General features: G+C 41.7%; 1 protein-coding gene across 1 annotated transcript in view; it reads right to left on the bottom strand.

Moving 5' to 3' along the window:
- Positions 1–5,484: 5,484 nt before the first annotated feature.
- Positions 5,485–13,964, bottom strand: part of MYRIP (myosin VIIA and Rab interacting protein) — a 234,910-nt gene continuing 226,430 nt past the window's right edge. The window contains exons 13-17 of the mRNA XM_067291337.1: positions 12,210–12,371; positions 10,304–10,408; positions 10,148–10,208; positions 9,222–9,340; positions 5,485–8,492 (exon numbers count right to left, since the gene is read on the bottom strand). Of these exons, the coding sequence (XP_067147438.1) occupies positions 8,460–8,492; positions 9,222–9,340; positions 10,148–10,208; positions 10,304–10,408; positions 12,210–12,371 (480 nt within the window). The 3' untranslated portion in view covers positions 5,485–8,459. The remainder of the gene's footprint in view (positions 8,493–9,221; positions 9,341–10,147; positions 10,209–10,303; positions 10,409–12,209; positions 12,372–13,964) is intronic.

Raw genomic sequence — 13,964 nt, 5'->3', positions numbered from 1 at the left:
CATACAGTTTTATGTGCTGAGATCATTTAGGCCTGCTTGTCATGAGATAAGGAGTTAGAAGAAGTTAATTCACCGTTCTGTTAAATTTACCAATTAAAGTCACTTTCCGCTAAGCTGCCTACTAAGTAACTGTCAGTGTGGAAAGAAAAAAAACCAACCTTCACTAAATACTAGGCATTAAGAAGTTTTTGACTTTGCATTTTAGTGAAAGACATGAGCAGGTTCCCCGTGTGCATCTGCTGTGCTGCCTGCGTGATGTGCTGCAGAGCATCTTGAATCAAAAGCTCTTCGTTCCTGCTCTGCCCATACTGGAGGCTGGCTGAAGTTTTAGCAGTGCAGTGCCCAGGCAGCAACAGGGGAAAATCCTGTCCTTATGCAGGGAGACCCCTCTGTGCAGACAGAGCCAAGAGCATCTCCTGTAGTTCTGCAGCTGCACGTCTGGCAGAAGCGATGCTTAAGCAGCCATACTGCGCATACTGTGAGGTAGACTCTCCTAGGGTTAAAACTAGGGGGACTGATGAGGGGAAGGCTCATCCAAGACATCACAGAGACAGGGGGCATAGTGGGAACCAGCATCCCGGATCCTTCACCTCCTGGGTCCTGCTTTCCAGACCCAGCACCCTCCTTTCTGCTCCCCGCAGCTTAGCTCTCCTTTTACAACTCCTCTCTCAGGTGGGATTTCTCATCGGGCCTCATCTAGAACCACTTTCAGGATTGGGACATCTGTAAATGGAAACCATAACTGGAAATTGTACTTTTGTGCACTGGCTGCAAAAGCACGAGCTGCCATGGGAGGAACTTTCCCTTTCAGTAGTCCTTTCGTATGCATTTAGTCATAAAGAGATTGCGTAAAATGCAGATGCTAAATATATTTTACAAGTGAAGAAAGGAAGACAGAGCTAATGGCTAAAACACACTTTGATGACAATTGCAGACGGCCACACAGAGCGCTCTGCAGTGTCTGAACTCTGCATGCACAGATTAATCCCCACAACATCCTTGGGGTGAGACTGGTGACTGAGTGACCTGCTAAAGGCTGCACAGAAAGTCAGTGGCAACCTCAGGGCCAGGCTGCCTGCATCCTGCAGAGTCATGTCATGGGCTTTCACTGATGATGAGAATAAGCTTAAGTTGTGGACTTACCTCAGTAGGTGGTTCACTGCCTAGCCTTTGCCTTTACACAGATATACCCAGGACATCCCCAGCACCAGTGTTTCACAGAATTTAGGCATGAAATGGCTTTGATATGAACATGCTCTTACAACTGACATGTTCCTTTGCTGAGAGCTTTAAATCATCTGTGTTCACTTCCCTCCTCCCAGCCTTCCTCCACCACTGCAGCATGTGGCCCACGAGCTTGTGGACGCCACGCACCCAGTGGTCGCCGAAGCACTTAAAGCTGGTAACCGTCTACGTGCTGGTGCTCTTGGTGTCGCTCAGCTTTGCTTCAGGACAGAGCAGGCCATTTAAACACCAGATAGACAACAGAAGTAAGTATGAGGCTCCCCTGCTACAACGTGGTGGACTCCCACAGGGTGACCTCACAGGCTCCCGCAGATGGAGGGGCTCTGAGGTCTGCAGCAAATCCCTGTGGACGTTTCTACGCTAAAAAGGCGGTGTGGGGTCATATTCTTCGACTTACACTTACAAGAGCTGCTTGTGCCATATGCAGACCTTAATCTCCATCTCACAGCCTTTAATTAACCAAAGGAGATGATGGTGTAATTTTTTAAAAATACATGAGGAGGTACTAAAGTACAAAAGGCCTGAGGTACAAAAGACCCCCAAAGAAAATGTGAAGCACATATACATTCAATATTTAAGCAACTAATTTCAAGCTGTGTTCTGTAGACCTGTGGTGGTTCACAAACTACTTCTAAGGAGGTACGAAAAAGCAAGCACCAGTAGCTTGCATTGATTTTACAGAGATCTTCAGTTCAGACCACGAGTGGTTTGCAAGTCAAAATATAAGTGGCTGAAAAACATCCATACTGTGAGAAACTGAGGCCAGCCAGATGTAGGACAATACTGTATGTTCCAAACTAAAACTAACACACAATCCAAAAGGCTGTTCTGAGAAAATTTTTATCAGGAAAACTTGTGTTCGTCAAGGAGCAATGACTGATATTTGGATGTGGCGTGGGAAAGAGGTGGATGTGGGGAGTAAGGTGCACGGGCTGCCTATGGCACGCATCTCCTCTTTCAAAGAGGACAAAAGAGCTGGAGAACCTCAGTTTTTAGGTACCAAAATGAAAGAAATGAAAGGGCTTGGTTTTCAAGCACAGCGGGGGAGTTAAGCACTGGGTAGATTCTCCCTGTCTTTTTGCATTAGCTATAGTTTAGTCTTTTAATAAAAATATAATGCCTCTCCACACCTGCTCTAGAACTAAACTATGCCATAAGTCAAGTATAAGTGCACTTCAGATGCATTTAAAAAAAAAAATCCATATGTAAAATAACTTTCTAACTGAAAAAAAAAAAAGCTTTTTAAGTTTCACTTTCACACAGGTACCCACTCTGCAATCCAGTAGATTTGTTACCCTGTAGAGGTAACATGTCTGGCTGGACAGTAGAAAGGGAGGTTGAACAGTGGGAACTTCAGTTTTGCTCCCTGTACTGCCTCTGCTCAAGTGTGCTGCACCCTGGCAGGGTCTTTGGCTATGTTGGAATTGCAGGTTGTGGCCCAGAGAGTTGAAAATTCATTTTGCATCTGAACCCTCTTTCTTTGGGCTCCACACATGACAAGCATCCCTCAAAGGCACCAAAAAAGTTGTGTCTGGCTGCAGGCCTGCAGCCTTTCCCCTTGGTTTTTCTCCTGGGCTATGAATGAGCCCTGCTGGACATCCTCGAAGTGTTCAGGAAATGCTGCCTTTAAGTGCAGGAATAGATGCTTCACTGAATGCTTTGAATTTCAGGTCCTGAGATTGATCCTTTTTGGTATGTGGGACGTGGCGTTCGTCCCATCGGTCGGTTTGGGAAGAGGCAGCTAAGAAGCGGCCGTGGCAACTCAAGGCCTGTGAGCAGACGCCTGGATTTCATCCTGAATGCATTGTGGGAACAAAAAGTGTTGGACGACTGGTGATCCCTCCTCTCCGAGGCAGTGACCTGAGCTCCTCTCTCTGAATTGCACCCTCCCCTGCACTTCACACCTCTAGTTCTGCTTTTGCCTAGCAATCCCACGCTCCTTGTGCAAACACCTTCGAAAAGAAACACGTTCAGGGTAAAAGACAATGCACTGACACCAGCACTGAGTGCAACCATCACTTATAAAAATGTTTTCTCCTCTCACATCCCTCCCAATCCCTTCCCCAAGCCCTAATGATGCTGTGCACTGTAACATTAGGTTTATCCAAGAACCAAACAACTTTTGTGCTGGGATTTAAACTCTGCAGTGTTAAGCGTATCATGAAATCTTCCTGTCATGTTTCAAAGTCAATGGTTGTTGGCATTTAAAAATAAAAAGCAATGGCTGGAAGAAAAAAAAAAGGCTCTCACTATTTTTTAGGGTACCTGCATTAACAGCATGAAATGCTGGTGCTCTGGGCATGCTTTTCATACAGACTGTTAACACCCACTTGCAGGAATGTAGCCCTGTACTGCTTTCCTGTACAGCTGGAGGCATATATTAATGAACAGAAAGGAGTTTCTATCAAAAATAAATATTTTCTCCCTGCTGAAGGGCAGAAAGTTAAAAAGCCATTGGCCAATCAGATTCTTCAGAGTAGTTTTGTACCTACTGCATGTAATCACACACCAGTATCCAAAAGGGTTAAGGGCCTAAACTACCTGATTCCCTTTAAAACAACATAGTGGTTTATAACCATGTTATCTGGTCAAGCTAAAGTTGCTTTCTGAGGATCATGAGCAATGTACAATCCTACTGTATTAGTCCACATCAATAAGCCTGGAGTTGTGACTTAACGTCTATGTTTGCCTTGCTGATTAACTTTGGTATAGTCATTTTATAAGAAGTGTTATTTATAATCTTGATTAATAATTATTACCAGCTAGAATATTTGAATGCAGTTTAATCTGTGGTTTATATCCAAAAAAGATTGCTTAATATTTAGCTAATGAATGACAATTAAAGCCAGGCCATGAATTGTACTGCAGAAAACAAATTAGAACTAACTTGCATTTCTAGCTGTGTCTTGCTAGAACTACTAAAATTTAAGGGTGGTTGAATTAATCATGGCAGCTAATTTAATCCTTTTTTTCTGTTTGTGAATGATCTGTCAGCAATGAGTGGATTTTTATTATAATAAGTTATTATTATTATTTATAATACAGGCTTGATCCTTTTCAGTTTGATAGATAGCTTGTAAGAAGAGATTTGAGATACTAGCTTTTTTGCAAGCCATTCTATTATCATTCACTATCTGTCTCACATGAAACTGCTGCTGTTACATTTTCTGTGAGTACTTTAAAATTATGAACTAGGAACTCCTCTAGTTTTAAATTATATCCATGGATAATCCCAATTATTAGCCATATTGACTGCATGAATAATAAAAAAAACAATCATCACTATCAGCGCAGCTTCTGTGTTAGTTCAGTTATATTTCTAAATTATCAAGCCAATTGGAGACAAGGAAGTAATTTTGAGTTCTTTGAGCATTATTAAATATTCCAGGATCAATGAACATTATAAACATGTAGGCAAACTTTGGCTGTGTGGCCTGTTGGAAGAACACTTTCTTTCCCTGAGAACTTTTGGAAGTTTCTTTAGCTTTCAAGGATATGCCATTAAAAAAAACAAAAAAAACCCCCAAACCCCCAACCTTTGCTTCAACCATATATGACCCAATATAAAAACAGTAGGTTTTAATAATGTTTTCATTTCTGACCACCTAATCTCCTGTTTAAACCATCACCTAATTTAAGTGATCCACATCACCACACGAAGAAAAATGGACACACTAAAAAAATTTTGACTGTAATCTTAACTTGAAAATAGGAAACAGTAAAGCAGAAACTTTGAGAAGTCAGAGAGAGTCAATGAAAAGAGCCCAATGCTAGTGGTGCTGGTGGAGGGCCCTCCTCCCAGCCACGGCACCATGGGATGTGGCCTTCCTTCACCGCAGAGATCAGACACAACCCATCACATACTGGTGCATCTGCAGTAACTGCAGCATTCAGGGTTTGCAGCCTGAATACAATGTATCTGCTGAGCCAAAGTGGTACTTGAAACACATTAGTTTAAATGAATGCCCCTTCGTGTTGTAGAAATTATGCTGATAAAAACTGAGTGCGTTTAGGTATATTCCTCCCCTCAGCCAGCCAAGACCACTCTGCGGACTGCCCAGTCTCCTACATTTTATAGGGGAGTGTTACTTGTGAGGAGGCAGGCAGGCAGGCAGGCAGTACCTGAAGGGCCAGATGTGGCAACATGTTCTGCATGTTTCCTGACTGAAGCGCACATAAATCCAAACAGCAGAGAATAACTTTTGTTTTTTCTTTATGAATCAAGTCCTTGAAAAGGCATTCTTTTCCATAAATTGCTTTACTCTCTTATAATTTCTCTTGACAGTAATTCTTGGTGAGTATGCAGATAACAACAACAAGGCAAGCTTAATATTCACTCAGACTTAATCAAATAGATCATATAGTCTTCATTTTACCCATTAAAATATATTCATTTATAAAAATTAATCTAAATATAAACACTAAAGATTGAAATCACTTGATGACAAAATAATTATTTGTGTGCTATAACATATGCTTTTATGATTTTTTTAAAACAGTAAATAATATCTTTGCACATATTTGGCACAACAAACATTTGTAAAAATTCAAATGCCTTATAGCAGGTGGGATTTTTTTTCTTTTTTTTTTTTTGCAATGCCTACACAGTACACATTTTTCTGTCAAAGACTGAGTATTTTAACATTGTAACACAATAATAGTTGCTTTTCATGCCTCTTATGGAAAACATCCTATTCCAAACTTTGTTTAAATCACACTAACAAGAACAAAAGCTGAAGAGTTATTCTATTAAAATTAGTCATTTCTGTATTGATATTACATACACAATATTAGTTAATATTATTAGACAAATATGTAGACCAACCACCATTAATGACATTTCATAACACACATACCTGCATAAACCAAAACCTGGGAATGTATTGTATACATACACGAGAACAGTCAAGGAAGGAGGAGACTGAACAGCAAAAAATTACTAGGCATCCTACTCTGTTTAATCTCCTTTGCTGGATTGCATATATAAATAAAATCTATCTTTATATGTATACCTATGTTAAACAGAGTGGGCCGAATTCTGCCCTCGCATCTGTGCAAACCAATTCAAGAGAATTGATGTTGTATGGGAGTAGGAGAAGGCATAATTTCACCCAGAACAAACATACTGGGTCACATTATCAGCAGATTGAAATTCATTGACGAGATAGAGCAATGCTTTTGTATAGTAGCTGGGAAGATGGCTGTATTTATTCTAATGGTTCCTTACATATAACTGGACACCAATGTAGTGAAAAGCTAAAATTCAAATGTGGCTGATAAATTTGTAACTGGAACTGTTTTTCCACCTGTCCCATCCAGCCAGTCCTTTCCTGCTGCACCAAATCCCTGCCTAGTCAGGAAATTTGCCAGATTTTACCCATGTCTCTTCTCTACAGCCCCAAACTGCCAAGAGGTCTGCCCAGGCACAGGCACTTCATGGCCCCATTTCCAGACTTGTCAATGCCGCAGGGCTGGGTGTAGCGGTGCTGCGAGGCGGTGGGGCAAGGCGGGGGCTACTTCCCTGCCGCGTGATAAAATGCACAAACTCTACTAAGCGATGTTCAGAGGGAGCACAGGGAAAGGACTGGCTCTTCTCATCCCCTGGTACCAATTACCCTCAGGAGAGCTCATCATCAGCTCTGAAAATCAAGTTACTCTCTTCTCCCAAATGGACTGAAAATTTGGACTAAACTGTTTGGAGTCAGCCAGAAATTTTTCAGTGTTTCCTATCTTGAAATTTCTGTATAATTTAGAAATGGTCCTCAAAAAAAGACACGAGGTCAAACAGGTGCATCCTCAGGGCTCTCTAAAGGACAGAGACACCTCACTCGAGAGGGAGGTGTTCTCCGACCTAGAACTCCTTAACGCTGAGGGGGGGAATATCCTCCTTCACAGCATATCCTCCTTCACACCACATTTCACATCAGCCCTGTCTGCATTTGGGTACCTCCTCTGCATTCGGTTTATAAGATACAGGATACACTGGCCTATCATCTCCTCTACCTTCCTCCTTTGCATTCCCCAGAGCAAAAAGTACCACAAATTGGCAAGATCCTCCCCAAAGAGGAGGAGGGGGTCACACTATAATTGGGCCTTCCCAAGGGCGTTCCAGAGTCTGGCTCAGACAGTCACAGCGAGTGCACATGACACTAGTGACAAGCCCCAGCTACTCTATGGTGGCTACAGAGGAGCAGAGGAAAAGACATCCAGGCTGCATTTGCCTGAATTTGCCTCCCCCTTGGAAAAGACAATAAACAGCAGAAGGGAATCTCCTCTAGATTGCACCCACCCTACAACGACCAGTGAGTCTGCAGAGATCTAATCCACAATTGTTTTACTTTTTCCAGTCTTAAAGATTTGGTTAGACTTTATTCTGAACTACAGTGTAGCTGGACACTGCTAAGTGGATGATGCTGCCGAAAATAACAAGACATACAAAAGTCTTAGTTTTGCAACAGTGTTCAGATGTGCCCAGATGCCAGGATAACAACTCAACAGACCTCTGGTTCCCACGTGCTGCTCACTATCAATTCACAGTTCAACACGACATTCACGTTCCCCTCTGCTGCCAATAGCTAGCACTGGAGCTAGAACACCATCTCTGCCAAATGTACCCTCAGTGCAGAGAAGTCTTTGCCTGTTGCAAACCTCACCCTGCAAACCTCCTCAAAACTTCCACTGACTCCCAGGGAGCAGAGCTAGATACATCAGTTCTCCACTCCCACCAAGCAGCTGAAAAGCAGTGCTCACTGCACAGAGTTCTTCTTATTGCTCGACAAGATGGATGCCTATGTGAATAGTAACAGGCCAGCAAATATGGATCACAGGTCTGCTTTGTTCTTTCTTTTTGTATGAAATATTGGCCTATAATTATGACTAAGTGTACAAAAACATACTGCAGTTTAAAGACGACATACTTTAGTACAATCGATGGGGAGAAAAAGTGCATCTTAAAATGTGGAGCCTTGCTTTTGAAACTCAGCATCCTTTCTAGAGTCTTGTGAGAACTTTAAGGCAGAGTTTCCACTAGCAGACCACAATGCTGAAGACTTGGACAGCTTTCTCAGTGAGGTATCCAAACGAAGCCCTATAACTGAGGCATTGTGGGTTCTTGAGGGTCCACTTTCAATTGGACATACACAATGGCTGTTAAGTAAAGGCACTCTAGTGTACAGCCTTAGGCAGTGTGTTATTGGCAGTAGAGATGTCTAAGTTTAGTACATCACAGCAGATCCCATAGCAGATTCCTAGAATGGAGAGGAACAGGAAAGAAAAAAAAATCAGCAAAATGCAGTACAAGCTTCCTAAAGCTTCTGGAGAGCCAGGTCCTCCCTCTCCTCTGCCCGCCCCCCCCATATATCTAGCAGCAGAATGCTTTGAGAGATTCAGCTTTTTTGCTTATACTTCTACAGCTTCTCTAGAAGAAATGATTCACAGTTGTATGGTGAAACCTATCTTTTCAAACCCTGCAGAGCCAATGCATAGCCTATCTACTCCTTAAATTTTGCCTAAGCTTCCTTTGAACATTTCTCAAAAATTAGTGAGATTCAAGGTAGGTCGCACCTGCTCAGTTTACACTGTGCAGTTGATACTGCAAGAGTCTTGGCCAGAAGTCTGAATTGCAGGAGACTATTAATTTATTTTTTATTTTTTACATAAGGGTAATACATTCCTGGAAACCTGGCCACTGGGATACATTCATACAGGCTGACATTCATAAATTAGGGGTCAGACTGACAGTACATATAAACAACTTTCAGGAGCACAGTGCTGCTATACTACAGTATATAGACAGGCAGCTTCCAGGACACTGGTCATCTTTGTCCAGAGCTGGCTCAACAGTCTCTATTCTTTCTCCTCAAAGTATTAGGAGAAGTTTTGTGAAGATGCTGAAGTGCACCTGCCTACACAAATACTGCTGTATCTCTACCTACTGCTTTTAATGGCAGTTTTAAAAACATTTGTTATGATTATACCATTAAGTCCTTGGCAGTGCTTTTCCTCTCTTTAGCTCTTTGTGTTAGAGATCCTTGGAGCATGAAGTTTCTGTTAAATGTTCTAACAGTGGTAACTGGAGAACCATCTATTTTTTCACCTGGGAAAAATACAGAAAGGGAGATTTTTCACGTCATAGATTGAAGAAAATGTAACAATACTCCTGAAGAGTCATGGCTTCTAGAGAGATAAAACTTCCCCTAAGATATGGGGAAAGATGGATTTAATTTAAATGAAAAACAGCAGGCTGTGATACTCCCAATTTATTTTAGTTTGAGGCCATGCCAATCAGTGGAGTTACACAAGAGTAAAACTAGAGTAACGCAAGGTGAATCAGGTCCTAGAATTGGCAGAGAGAATGCACTGAAGGGTAAAAAAAGAGTAAACATGAAAGAAAAGAGCACTGTATATTATAAAACCAACTCACAGCCATACCCTAACATACCAGGAACAGTGCTGAGCCAAATAATATAGACTGAATTCAGTGGGCATATTCTTTATGAAAACTCCTATGGGTTGAGAGTGGCAACCGGCTACTGGTAATTAACACAGGATGACTGCTTGGGTCTCACAATCTAACCCTAGGCTCTCTGAAGCATCGGCTTAACTTTTGCAGGACAAGTATTCAACATTTCTTGTTTGATTTTTCCCGGCCTTCTGCTTCTGCTCCTAGTAATCTGCCACTGTCACAACTTCCACTGAAAGAGAAAGTGGCGATGCTTTTTAATGTGCCAGATGTGTATTTTATTTTATACAAGTACAATAGGAAACAAGGAGGGTGGACATATTTAGGCTTGCTCTGTTCATTTTATAACTTAATCCTTTCCCTACCTTGTTGAACTGTGCATTATATTGAAACATTTAAAGAAAGACTGTGAAAACAATGTACTTAACAACTTTAGTGCACCTTTTATTGGTGGAGCTGGAAGTTTTCTCCTCTGCTGTCTGGATGTGTTTATTGTATGCATCTGTAAACAACACATACACATTACTCAACTCCATTACAGAAAAAGAGATAGGATTTCCCCAATGTATTTTTGAATACTACATAATGTTCTGGCACCTGGTTTGTCTGCTTTTGATCGCGTTTCCTTGTCAGGCGAACACATGGAGCCACGTTCAAGCCTGCAACAGTGAGAGCTGATATTCTGCTCTCAATATCTGAAATCTTCAAAGAAAATAAAAGAGAGAGACAGACAGATGGGGAGGGGGGAAAAGAAGTTTTAAAATTACTATAGATGCCATCACTAAAATATATCCCTTCCCCACTCAAATCCTCTTTAATAAAAAAAATATAAAGAGATGGCTGATTTCTTCAGCACCTCTGACACTTTGCTTTCCTGTATTCTTTAGTCCTGATATCAAAAGGGGTTTAATTTAATAGTAAAGATATCACCAATCAGATGGAGTAAAAGAACAATCTAACCTACTGTGCGACTACAAGGAAGAAGCACTTTACTCCTTTTGAGGAAAAAAAGAAAGGAGGAAAGAAAGCTGCCAAGTCTGCCATCTCCCAAATACCTTTAGCTATGTAATTCCAAGTTCATTCAAGCAGGGTTTTTCAAAACCTACAATCAAAAATACCACTTGGTGGAACAGATTTGCTAATTCCAAATTATTTCCAAGTTTTCTGCACATACAAAATAGATCCTTTGTCACAAATCCAAAACTTTGATCTTAAATAATTATGCTATAATTTAGGTGTTTATGTAAATAAACACAAAAATGCACAAATGCATGCACACTACATAAGAACACTCAATGGAAAAGAAACTGCTAGAAAAAACAAAAGACCAAGTAAATAAGCATTTTGGGAGAAAGTAAGCTGATGCTTACACCAGTGGAAAGAAATGTGGCCAAAAAGAAAAGAACAGTCAGAAAAGCCAGACTTTAGCTGCACATATAACTTGACTCCTAATTTATGATGACACCTGAAGCTGTGCAAAATGGTTTCAACTGGATCAGTTGTGTACTACCTTCTCTGTCATCTTCCTCTCATATCTCAGGCCTGTCTCCTCCTCACTCCTCACCCCCATTTACATATTTACCATAAAAAACTAACTGAAACCAATAAGATGTCACTGCCAGTTTGACATGGCACCTAGTTCTGCAATGCGCTTCAGGCATCAGGCTAGATTCTGAGATCTTTGCTCAGTCCTAAACTGAGCATGCTCCCACTGAGTAAGACAAACAGGTACTTTCCTGTTAAAAAAGCCTGGCACAAGGATGTTAGAGTGCCTCGCTTGGTGCAACCTGGTCAGTGAAGTCCTTGGGAGTGAGGGGATAGCAGTGTGTGGAGGTTGTTATGACCCTGAGGTCTGGCAGCGTTGCCTCTTTCAGCTTTGTGCATCACATCATGAAGTTCTCCAAGCCTCAGACTTTCTGGGGCCCACTAGAGAGACGCTGGATTGCAGCCCACGCAAGCAGTGTCCTTCTGGGCAGGATGCATACCCCTTAGCAACTAAAGCCCTAGGGAGACTGGGAAGTGCTAGGTCTGTGCTTGGCTCAGTGGCTCGCTGGCCTTGGCCTTTATCAGTAGAACAATGACACTGATATTGGCTTCTTTCATAAAGTGCTCTAAAATCTGCTGATTAGAAGAACTACATAAAATCGTATTTGTTGTTGTATCTAACAACAGCCACATGTACAACACAGAGCGCACCACATGATCCACCTGGGAGCAAGGAGCAGGTATAATTTTAGGATTACAGTATTAGAATTGAATAGACTGTTTCATTCTCACGTCTGAAAATAAGCTTGGGGAAGAAACAAACACAGTACATAGGGCTGTGCTGAGTTACACAGTGCAGTTAAGCTTTGCTCAGCTCCTCTTGGGCAGTCACATATCCTCGGATTATCAGTTCACTGCAGTACAAGAGAACATTGAAAATAAGTGTGCACAAACAAAACACAAGCGTTAGGCAAGACAGTGTGAAACCTGCCAGTAGGGAGGCAGTCGTGGTCCTCACCTGAAGCTCCGCGTGATGAACCTGGGCGGCTGCTGTGGCCACCTGATCTTCCAGCTCAGCCAGCTCGGATTCTGCAGTAACACTGTTGATCTTGCGTGCCGCATCCTCCAGGCTGTTCAGCTGCCCCTCCAGTCCATACACAGTGCTGGCTGTCAAGTACACCTGCAGGGCCAAGGCAGGGAGAGGTGTCAGTGATTTCTGCTTTGTATGCGTGGAGGTTTGAGCAGACTGCATCTTCCATGAGCATCTTCCACTACAATTCCAAAACAGATTTTTTCCAGATTCACCACCAACAAAAAAAGCTGAAAAGTTTGCTTGAAGGTTTTTTGATATTTAATTTCATAACAAAAAGTGAAAGTCTGCAAGGGGAAGCAATAGCTCACATTGCATCGTTTATTAAAACATGCTCTCAATGTCCTCTGACGATCAAATCTGTGGAGGAATAACTATACAGCAGCATACGGATACTAACATTTAATAGAGTAACTGCTTACAAGTGCAGCACAGTGAAGTCCCTTCGATCCCTCTCTCGCTCAAATCTACAGCAGCCATAACCTTTCCATCTCTGGAAGCTTTGGAGTGAATCAGTGAAGGGTCCATAGACTGGGCCAGATAAGAGAGAATAACACACCCCATAATTTAGAGATCTTCCCTAAAAAGACACAACTCTCTCTTCAGTAACATTTTCACCCACCTACAATGCCTCTGGTAGCTGCAGGTAGAGGGTTTGTTTCCCATGTCCCGGAGCAATAATTCATGGTGCATTGTGTTCTATGGGTTTCTAAAATACACAGCTGGATGGAGGTCCACAGTTTACAGAAGAGAGTAACTTACAAAACATTGGCCCTCAAGTGCTAGGCTTAAAATTGTCCCTGTGAAAATACTGCACCTCCTGCCTATTTCTTAGATAGCCAAGAGACTGCTTGTATGATGCTGGTAACAGGACAGTGGAAAGGAAATACAGATTCCGATTTTCCCTAGTGGCAGCCTCTCTTATTCTGGTAGCTGTAAATACTGTGGTGCTACAAAACTACTAAGGAATTAAATATATTCTGTGGCTAACTTCACAGTTCCAGGGGCAAGCAAACAGGATCTGAAGAAGATGCCTGAGCCTTCACTTCATGCGCATTTCCCACTCAAGGCATTATATCTGCCCATGATTCCTAGATGCTGCAGTCCTTTTGACATAACAGTTATTGAGATCATTTCTGGACATGTTGTGACTTCGTGGATCAAAAGTGATGCAGAACGACTAGAGTAAGACTTAACCCTTTCTTAATTACTTTTTATTATTTTTTGTTTTTATTATTGTTTCTTAATTGTTTACAAAAGATTTTTTTCTTCGCTTCAATCATTTTAATGCATAAATTATATATATTTTTTCATGTGCATGACTTTGCAAAGAAGTTAATGCACTACATCTAATATGAACTACCTCTCAAAAGAGGACAATCTTTAACTGCAAGGGTAAAGTCCTTGAAGGATATACCTAGAATTGAATAAGTGATTGAATTTAACGTCTCTGTTGAAGTACTTCAGACAGAAGTGGACCATAAAATTAACATTCTGATTTAAATAAAAATTACTTTTTCCATTCATTTCAATGATACTTCTTTGTGTGGCAGGGGCAGAGGTCTGAGAGGGGAAATGTTTGGGAGCAGACAAGGCTCGGAGGAGTAGGATGTGGGTTGGAAAGCAACCCAAGCAGGGCTAGGAGATTTGAGCTCAAAAAGTGGGGGTGAGAGAGCCCTGGGA

The sequence above is a fragment of the Apteryx mantelli genome, chromosome 2 (assembly GCF_036417845.1).
Source record: "Apteryx mantelli isolate bAptMan1 chromosome 2, bAptMan1.hap1, whole genome shotgun sequence".
Taxonomy (NCBI): domain Eukaryota; kingdom Metazoa; phylum Chordata; class Aves; order Apterygiformes; family Apterygidae; genus Apteryx; species Apteryx mantelli.
The sequence above is the reverse complement of the archived record's forward strand: the minus strand, read 5'-3'. Positions and strand labels throughout refer to the sequence as shown.